Source organism: Embiotoca jacksoni, unplaced genomic scaffold (assembly GCF_022577435.1).
Source record: "Embiotoca jacksoni isolate LCO1_2020_lvr unplaced genomic scaffold, fEmbJac1.0.p SCAF_57, whole genome shotgun sequence".
In the NCBI taxonomy this organism is placed as follows: Eukaryota; Metazoa; Chordata; class Actinopteri; family Embiotocidae; genus Embiotoca; species Embiotoca jacksoni.
Window position 1 is genome coordinate 1,425,280 of NW_027185411.1, and position 9,892 is coordinate 1,435,171.

At 42.2% G+C, this 9,892-nt stretch overlaps 2 protein-coding genes across 2 annotated transcripts; one reads left to right on the plus strand and one right to left on the minus strand.

Annotated features, from left to right (window-relative positions):
- Positions 1-36: 36 nt before the first annotated feature.
- On the plus strand, positions 37-5,674 carry ppp2r3c (protein phosphatase 2, regulatory subunit B'', gamma). The gene is made up of 13 exons (XM_069173033.1): positions 37-204; positions 345-469; positions 927-1,031; positions 1,138-1,250; positions 1,814-1,911; positions 2,007-2,077; positions 2,173-2,305; positions 2,680-2,735; positions 3,053-3,128; positions 3,709-3,845; positions 4,236-4,373; positions 4,610-4,669; positions 4,910-5,674. The coding sequence occupies exons 1-13, from the start codon at positions 138-140 to the stop codon at positions 5,102-5,104; spliced, it is 1,374 nt and encodes a 457-aa protein (XP_069029134.1). The 5' UTR covers positions 37-137; the 3' UTR covers positions 5,105-5,674.
- Positions 5,658-9,088, minus strand: fam177a1 (family with sequence similarity 177 member A1). Its single transcript, XM_069173034.1, has 5 exons — positions 8,773-9,088; positions 8,447-8,635; positions 7,831-7,897; positions 7,518-7,615; positions 5,658-7,415 (listed from the first exon to the last, which is right to left on the minus strand). The coding sequence occupies exons 1-5, from the start codon at positions 8,839-8,841 to the stop codon at positions 7,206-7,208; spliced, it is 633 nt and encodes a 210-aa protein (XP_069029135.1). The 5' UTR covers positions 8,842-9,088; the 3' UTR covers positions 5,658-7,205.
- Between the last annotated feature and the right edge of the window lie 804 nt (positions 9,089-9,892).

The window sequence follows — 9,892 nt, forward strand, 5'->3', positions numbered from 1 at the left end:
CTTTTATTTTGAAATAGAAACAAATGTTGCCGGAAGTCAGAGTCAACTTGACGCTTGTTGGAGAAGCTCGGCGACTTTTGTCCACAAGTCGACTTCAAACTGAACGATGAAAACATTTTAATGTTAGTAGTGACGTTATGGCCGAAGAACAACAGCCTCACTGGTCGGATGTTCTGAAAAGGAGGATAGAAAACAAACAAAAAGGTAAGAAGACGAAACGTAACTGGACATACCAGCTCGTGTTAGCTGGCTAACGTTAAGTCCGTTAACTGAATGAAAACTAAACACTCATTTGAGTTGTTGTTGTTGTTGTTGTTGTTGTTGTTGTTGTTTTGGTCTCAAAGACGAGAGAAGCGAAGAGGAGAAGAAAACGGAAGAAACGGAGCTGTTCGCCAAATATTACACCGAGTGGAAGGGAGGAAGCGCCGGGGACCAGTCGTACCGGACCATCCCGCGGTTCTACTACCGGGTACCGCTCACATACACCCAATAAATAAATCATAAATAACCAATAAAAAGCCCTGTCAGACATGTCGTATTTATTCCACGTGTTGTTGTTTTTAAAAAAAAAATCATTATTCACCAAATCTCCCATTAAAACGTCCCTTTCCATGTGGAGGAAAAACAAACATTTCAAGATGTAGGAACCACAGATTTTTGGCCTTTTGATAAAAACTACATTTACTTGTGACTAACTACTGAATGGCAGGATGCTCCAGGTTTTAAATGACGTACAGAGTAAACTTACATGCAGTTTGAGCCGTAGAGATTTATTCTGCGGGGTGATGACATGTCCCACAACTCACGACAGTCAGGGTGCAGAAGATAAATCAAAACAGCGGTCATCATGATGAGGACTATGGTGACGCGGGTGTCTAAAGCGCTGTTGAATTATGTTGACGTGCAACTCCGATGATGTTTTGCAGCTCCCGGCAGAGGATGAAGCCCTCCTTCAGAAACTGAGAGAGGAGTCCAGAGCTGTCTTCCTCCAGAGGAAGAGCAGAGAGCTGCTCGATAATGAGGAACTGCAGGTAACACACGCGCACATGATGTTTTACCTCGGCATGAAAAACCAACACTGGACAGTTTCTTACTGGAAGTTCACCTGCTTTGTTGTTTCTCTTTGTCTTCCTGTAGAATCTGTGGTTTCTGCTCGATAAACATCAGGTGCCTCCAGTGAGCGGAGAAGAGGCCATGATCAACTATGAAGCCTACCTGCAGGTGGGGGAGCAGGCCGGGCCCAAGTGCAAGTAAGTAACAACAACAACAACAACAACAAGGTTTACAACAGTGCAGTCTTCTTGAGCAGAACCAGTGTCTACTTGTTTGCATCGAGTATTTATGCTTAATCAAATGTACATTATGGGTATTATGACTCGGCTGATGGTATAACTGTGTATTTAGATCAGGTTACTAGTGTGAACACACCTGTTTTTAACCTGATCTAAATACACAGTTATACTATCAGCCGAGTCAGACTGTGACAATCAAATGGGACCTTTGAGCCAGGAAGTTCATCCGTATTAAAACAGGAGGCTGATTTGTTAATGTGTGCCAGATTAAAGGGGTTTACATTTTAAAAACAGTCACTAAAGTTTTTCAGTCTGGCAGGAAAGAAAGAGAAATCTGACTTTTACATTTATAGCAGAGACAAATAATGAATAGTAGAATAATACATTTTAAATAATCCTGTACCAGGGAGACAAAACATTTTAATACCAGTTCTAATGAGGACGTCTGACTTTCTAACAGAAAAGTTGAATATTATATAAAGCAACAGTTTTCCCATCCCTCTCTCGTTTCTTTCGTTCAGAAAGTTCTTTACAGCCAGAGTGTACGCCAAGCTGCTCCACAGCGACCCGTACGGCCGCATCTCCATCATGCAGTTCTTCAACTACGTCATGAGAAAAGGTCCGGACGCTCATTTTGTTTCCTCCTCTTACTTTGCCTCTTGTCAATGTGTCGTCACCGAATGTAACTCCTTTCTCACGTGTATGAACCTCCAGTGTGGCTGCATCAGACCCGGATAGGCCTGAGTCTGTATGATGTGGCGGGACAGGGCTACCTCAGGGAGTCGGTAAGAATCAACCACGGAGTTACATGCTACAATGCTTCTGAAGTTCAGTGGCGTTTGAAATGCTGGGAAACGGTGACTCTTCTCGTTCTGTGTAGGATCTGGAGAACTACATCCTGGAGCTGATCCCCACGCTGCCTCAGCTGGATGGACTCGAGAAGTCCTTCTACTCTTTCTACGTTTGCACGGCGGTCCGCAAGTTCTTCTTCTTCCTCGACCCGCTCCGAACCGGTGAGACTGAGCTCCGCTGTGAACTTCATCTATTTAAGTTTGTTTCAGTAGATCAGAAGCTTTTAGGAGCGCTGTAAGGACTTTAGATCACTGCAGCATCACAGAACAGTAAAAAAAAAGAAGAAAAAGAAATATTGAGCACTAACATAAGAAACCACAACAATGTCATGTTTTTAAAATGATCCTGCAAAAAGGGGGAAAAGAAATTGCATTTTTGTTGACAAAGCTCACTTTACAAGTTTGCTGTTGTGCAGATCCATAAATGTATGTTTACATTGTCTAATGTACAAATTAAGAATCAAGCTTAGAGATTTGAATACAGTTTGTTTGGCTTTAATGTGCAAGTGTGGTCAAAACTTCTTTTACTTTTACAGGAAAGATTAAAATCCAAGACATCTTGGCCTGCAGTTTCCTGGATGACTTGTTGGAGGTTGGTTTGTTGTCACTCAGGTTTTAAGAACTCGTCCATTCACTTTTTTTCCACACCCCTTCGTCTGTTAATTTACAGCTTGGAGTCGATTCTGTTGGTGAAAGTGTTAAATGGTTGAAATCAATGAGAAGAACAAAACCAAGAAACATCCAATAGAGGAATATATTGTAATTGTAAAAGTCTCCCTGTCAGGTGTGCCATCAGTGCAGTATTTTTTTTTATTCCTCATGAAACGGTCCAGTGTTACGTGTCTAACCTGATGTTAATTATTCGCTTCACCGTCCACGCCCTCTTCCTCTCTCCCTCTGTGCTCCCAGCTAAGAGATGAAGAGTTGTCTAAAGAGAGTCAGGAGTCCAACTGGTTCTCTGCCCCGTCTGCTCTCCGAGTCTACGGTGAGAAACATTTCAGTGTTCATGAGGTGAACTGGTCCTCAGGAGTACTTATATATATTCTGTTAATGTGATTATTTCATAAAAATCTCTGGGTCCTGTTTCCCTAAAAGCAGCCTAAAGTTTTAGGTGGTCTTAATATCGGTCTTACAAGTTGAGTGGTGCAGACAGGCTCAGGCGGCCGAGACCATTTTAAGAAGATTTAGAATTTACTCTGATCCGTCTCATCTGGAAAGTTTTCTGTCTTTTCTAGGAACAAAATTCTGCCTGCTCAGCAACTTCAGCCAGGTCTGATGCTGTTTGGAGCGGCAGCTGAAACAATCAAAGTTCATAGATTGACTTCCACCTTGTAACGTTCATCATTAAAGGCAGCGAGCTGTGAGCTTGATTTCTGTATGTAACATACAGCAGACCTTACGGACAGACGACATCTTTTTCTAACATCAGTGGTGATCCGGAAACGGGAGCCAGGTTGTTGTTCTGGGTTGTAGTGTGTGTTTATGTCTCAGATCCTACTGCCTGCCATTATGTTTCTTTTCCTCATACATGTTTTTTTTGTTTTTTTTTATCTGCACGGCGACAGGCCAGTACCTCAATCTGGACAAAGACCACAACGGCATGCTGAGCAAAGAGGAGCTTTCTCGTTACGGCACCGCCACGCTCACCTCCGTCTTCCTGGACCGAGTGTTTCAGGAGTGTCTCACCTACGATGGAGAGATGGTACGAGCAGCACTGTGGTGGAGATGCTTCTCGGCATCGAGTTTGTGCGTGTGTGTTACTCCACATTAAGGATCGACACTGTTGTAATGAAAGATGCTGCCTCGAGGTGGTTTTTCAAACACGTCAGTCCTGCTCGTGACATCTAACTGGTTTCCTTTTCACTGCTCACCTTCCTTTATGTTTGTCTTCACCGTTGAGCAAACACACGAGGTTCATCTTTGAGTGTTTCCTCCTTATTCAGCTGACTTAATAATTATAGGCTACTTGTCTAAATCTATTTTCCATGAAACACTGTAGATGATTAACGTTCAGATCTCTGAGTTCAGGCTCTCAGTTGGATAATTCTCCCTATTTATTATACATAACTGTGCTTCTCCTTTTCTTTCCCAGGACTATAAGACATATCTAGACTTTGTACTGGCACTGGAGAACAGGAAGGAGCCGGCAGCGTTACAGTATATTTTTAAACTTTTGGACATGGAGAATCAAGGATACCTCAACGTCTTCTCTCTCAACTACTTCTTCAGGGTATCAGCTGCACGCCCGTCACACAAACACAGTAGTGCAAAGTTCAAACACTGTATTACTGCAGATCATCCATCCATCCATTTGTATTAGATTGATTTATTATTCAGCACAGTCTCACTTTAAACCCCCTGACTGTCAGAGATCCTTTATGTTTTGAAAGCACAAGAACACACTTGAAACGCACATTCAGACACGCTGTGTTGTGTCAGGATGTAATTATGAGTTTTGTTCTTCAGGCCATTCAGGAGCAGATGAAGCTGCACGGTCAGGAGCCCGTCTCCTTCCAGGATGTCAAGGTATATGTCACACACACACACACACACACACACACACACACACACACACACACACACACACAGACACACACACACACACACACACACACACACACACACACACACACACACACACACACACAACTCTCACAAACACACTCACACTTCTTTAACACTAATTCTTGTTTACAACCTTGTATGGCAGTAATGTTGGTTGGTGCTTTAACACCATTGAACATTTGGATCACTGTCTCCCTGCAGGATGAGATCTTCGACATGGTGAAGCCTAAAGACCCCTATAAGATCACACTTCAGGATCTGGTGAACAGTTGCCAGGGCGACACGGTCGCCAGCATCCTGATTGACCTCAACGGCTTCTGGACCTACGAGAACAGAGAAGTTCTGGTCGCCAACGACAGCGACAGCAGCAACACCGCCGACCTCGACGACACATGAGGAGGATTTATGGTGGAGATGTGAAAGAGACTGTGTTGATATCAGAAAGTAACAGTTTCAGTCCCAACGGCAGCCGTCTGTCAGCGGGACAGAAACCCGAACCGGGAGGAGATGGACGGGATAAAAGAGATGGAAGGTCAGGCGTTGTGCTTCGTGTAAATATTGTTGTTGTTTTTCTTAAAAAAAAAACCTCATTTACATGTTTTTGTCATTGTTAAAAATGCATTTTCATTCATACTTTTCTGTTAATACTCCATTAGAGAACAATGTCCCAAAGTTTAATTTCACCAATAGCGATGTAGCGTTAGAGCATCATTAATTTAATGTAATAAAAATTATTCAGAGAACATTTTTCTAAAAATTAAACATAAACTGCAGATATGCAGAACACTCCCAGCTCGTGTTGCCCAGTTTTATTTTTTTTATATCATTACTTATTATGTAATGAATATTCCTTCTGTGTCCCACCTGTTATAAATGCTCAATTCTGTTAATAGTTGGAAAAAAAAAAAAAGTTTGCTTATATGATAAAAAAAGCAACAAAAGTCCTTCAAATATTTAAAGATTTTATTAAAACAGAAAATATAAATATAAAAACATTCATTAAAAGTTTTAGTTGAAATAACCAAACTTTTTGCATATGTTGGCCCTCTTTACACATGACAAGCAAAAAAAACATCCCTCATGAACTACTGTGGCGAAAGATGTTTTCTCACCAAATGTTATTAACATGGTCTGATATGTTTCTATTTCACTTACAATCTTCACGTGGTTCGGTTCTGACTAAACCTGAGGTCCGTCACCGTCGCACGCGGCCACATCAGTGGATGAACAGAAGTCATAAGAGGCTTAGGACGGCTAAAGCAAGGATACTTGAAGAGTGAGCACTACACCATGTGGGCAACTCTAGTTGGCAGCCATCATCATAAAGATCTAAAATTATATTTGTATCTATGCAGGCTTAAAAAACAACAACTTAACAGTTGAATCATCGCAGAATCACATCTTTACATTGTGACGTGTGTAAATAAGGCAGATTGTAATATTTCTCAGGTTAATCATTTTTATGAAAACACTGCTGCTCAACAACTGGCTGCAAATCTCAGTTCCATCCGACGACATCAGACTGCTGCTGCGACATCTCGAGGAAAGGAAAGTAGCACATTTCTTCTCATTTGATCTTCCACACTGTAGTGTGAAAACCTTTATCGTACATAGTAAAGCTCTTAAATTATCTGGCCCCTAATGAGGCCCGGCAACAGCCACCTGAAGCAAATATACCAGCATGTGTTGGAGTCCGTGTTCAGCCAAGACATCACGTTGGACTTATAAATGACTATCGAGGGACTATTTGAGGACTCCAGGAGTTGAAATGTGTGATTCTATATACTTATATATATTTTTCTGGGTTTGATCTGTCAAAACACCCTCAAATCTGCCTTCTTCATCAGACTTTAAAGCTTTTGTACATCATCAGACATCAGACTTGGTCACATGACCTCCTTCTCGTCATCCGTGCGTGTCCTTCACACCGACACGGTATCCTGTAATGAACTGACCGGTGTGTTACTACGTGCCTCGGCCGGACACTGAAAACTTATGAGTTGGCTCTTTTAGGATGCGTCAGCTCAAAGTCTTCAACTACTTTATAAACCTGTTTTCAGGTTGAAGTGCAACATGTTCCTCGTGTAAACCCTCCAGGGGAAAAAAAAAAAAAAAAGTAGCTGGAAAAACAACTGGACGTATAAAATCTATTAGCCAAGAAATGGGACCAACTCATTTCTGTTCTCTGAAGTCTCCAGCAGCTTCTGCATCAATACAGCCTTTATTTCACCGTCTGAACCGATCCGGTCTGCTCACAGTTCAATTCTACGTCTCGGTCTTGCATACGATTACACGCTATACACAAATGTACATCTGTACGGCCGGTGCAGCCACTCCAACATCCCTTTTCATTTCCCTTCAATGTGTCGTAAAGATCTTATTTTATAAAATAGAAAAATAATAGAAAAATAATAATATTATTAGTTTGTACAGCTAAGTAAATGAAGGTTTTGTCAACGGATAGAGATGTGTGAGGTTTGCCTGCGAGGGTCAGTTTTCAGGACGGGAGGGGAGAAGGGACTCTGTTGGTGTCTGGGTTCCTGAGAGGAGGCTCGGGCTCCACCTCAAAGCTGATGTTTACGAACGAGGCCGCGGACGCCTCGGGCTGCTCCACGGCGGCGCGGTCGTCCGGCCCGCCTCGCCGCTGCTCCGCAAACCGACGCTCCGCCTCTTCGGCCAGACGGGTCTCCTCCTCTTCCTCCTCCTCCTGCGGGAAGACACCGGCGTGCGTAGCATTTAATATTCGGCGTTCTTTCTGCCGACTCTGCGTAAACACGAGACGTGCAAACGGGGCTCGGTGTTGTCGTACCTCTTTCTTCATTCGGTAGTACTCGTCGATGGCATACTGGTACTTAGGAGACGTGATGCCGAACAGACCGGCCAGTCTCTCTCCCATGTAGTCGCACGCTGCAGGAAACACACACACACACACACACATGTTCAGTAGAGATATCTTAAAAATAAATAATCTGTGATTATCACAGACACAAAGTGTGAAACAAGCTGTAAAATACACACAAATACATTCTTTCATCGAATGTTACTGATTTACTGATATTTATACACATTTTTTAAAACCAATGATGCTCCAGGACTTCCACGGTCCAGCTCGACTACTTCACCTGAGATCGTGGAGGTGGCCATCCTCCACATGTGGAACCAGAAGTAAGGACCCCAGGTCAGCTTGGACTGGGAACACAAATGAAGAGAGTTATATCTCGAGCAACATGTCGGAGGACTGTGATCGGTTATTACGCTGCGGGAGAGTTCAGGTTAGAGATTTAGACGATTGACAGCGACACAACCAACCACAGCGTAGAGTTCAGAGTGTACGCAGGGCTTCTCCTGTGAACCTCCAGGGTTTTAAATGAGCAACACTAGAAACATATTCCACTTAAAAGTGTGTGTCTGCTCTGTGGAGCTGGAAGAGATCATCGTCTGGACACGATGCTGAAGTGAGAACAGCTCAGCTCCGGGCCACAAAACAAAACACTGAACTTATTATAAGCTCCTTTGGAGCTGAGAGGAGCTGTGATAAGTGTCCTGTGACCACAGTCACGTGATCCACAGGTGGAAGTCCGTTTTCAAGACTCATTTCCCAAATGGAAAGATTTGCAAGTGTATGCAAAATAAAAGAACCGGATGCAGCAGCCAACGTTTGTCTGTGTAAAACAAACAAACAAACAAACAAACAAACAAACAAACAAACAATGTGTCGTCATTTTGATCTCAGCTTACCGGATCTGCAGCGATAACATCTTTCTTCACGGGCTGTTCCTCCTCCTCCTCCTCTTCATCGGTGCTGTACTCCTCCATGGTCTCCCCGCTGGCAAAGTAGATGGTCCTGCGGAGAGCCTTCATCGTCCCCTGGACCCCCTCAGAGTCTCCCATCTCCACACTCTCAAACTCTGCCGCCTCTCCTGCACACTGGGGACCATCCAGAGATTTGGTTAACCGTTAGCTCCTCGGCTAGGGAAATGATTAGTTATCGATCTGAACAAGTCTTTTGTTTCACTATTTCACGTACGTGAAAATGGCTAAAAGTTGTGTCCCCGTCAACTCACCTTTTCAGCTTCCATACTTTGTCCCAGGGAAACGCTGACATTAGTCAAAAACAACGACAAATCTGCCATGTCATTCACTTCTTCCGCCTCACCGCAAGATGTTTCGCTCCAGCAGTAGCGACTCTTTCCGGTCTAATATTTTCACAATAAAAGTGTCTTTTAATGCCAGAAGTGGGTTTTCGTGTCAACAAATTTTATTCTGTGGAAACTGTTATATTATGCCATACAACAAGTGAGCGGAGTTAATTTGCATCTTGATAAACGTGTAAATAATTTGGTTGCAATTGAGACAAATATAGAAAACATAACTAGATATAAAAAAATTTTTAAATTTTATTCTTTAAATTATAATGATATTATGTATGAAATATTTTATGAATATTTCTACTTTTACTTTACTACATTTCAGAGGATAATATTGTACTTTCCACTACAATTAAATGACATTTATAGTTACTAGTTACTGAACAGTATATAGCAGTAATAGCAGTTATTAGTTCCATCACAACCCGCCACATTAACAGGAGGTCTTCATGTAATAATGCTGTGTGCAATCTGTGTATAATCAAAATTCAACATGAAGTCCATTTAGTTATCAGGAGTGCTGAGGATGACCTGCACCCACAAAAAGAAGAAAAAAGTTATATTTTGACTGCTGGATTTCACTGTTTTGCCTCAGTAGAGTAGTTTTTTCTATTTTTTTTGTTTTATTACTCTGCACATAATTTATATCACCCCGAACTGTATCGACAAACGTGATATTTTTTATTCAATTATTGACATCGGTGATGGAAGAAAACATATTAACCGGACACACAATGCTTAACAAAACAATGCACAGGACTATGTGAGGACTGCAAAAACACCAGCATCTGTATATCATCTCGTTTGTCATTGCCGAGAAATTCACGCAAGAGCGAGACAGGTTTAAAGAGGAAGCTGGGAGTTGAGGAATTTAATCATTTAAAGATGCATGAACTTTAGGGGCAGGGAGTGTATTGCAACACACTGAAATTGTATTTTATTTATTTTATGTATTTTTGTTGTTGTTGTTGTTGTTGTTTGTAAGGGGATAGCACACTCCTATACAGTAGGTGGCGGTAATGCACCTTTTCGCTGG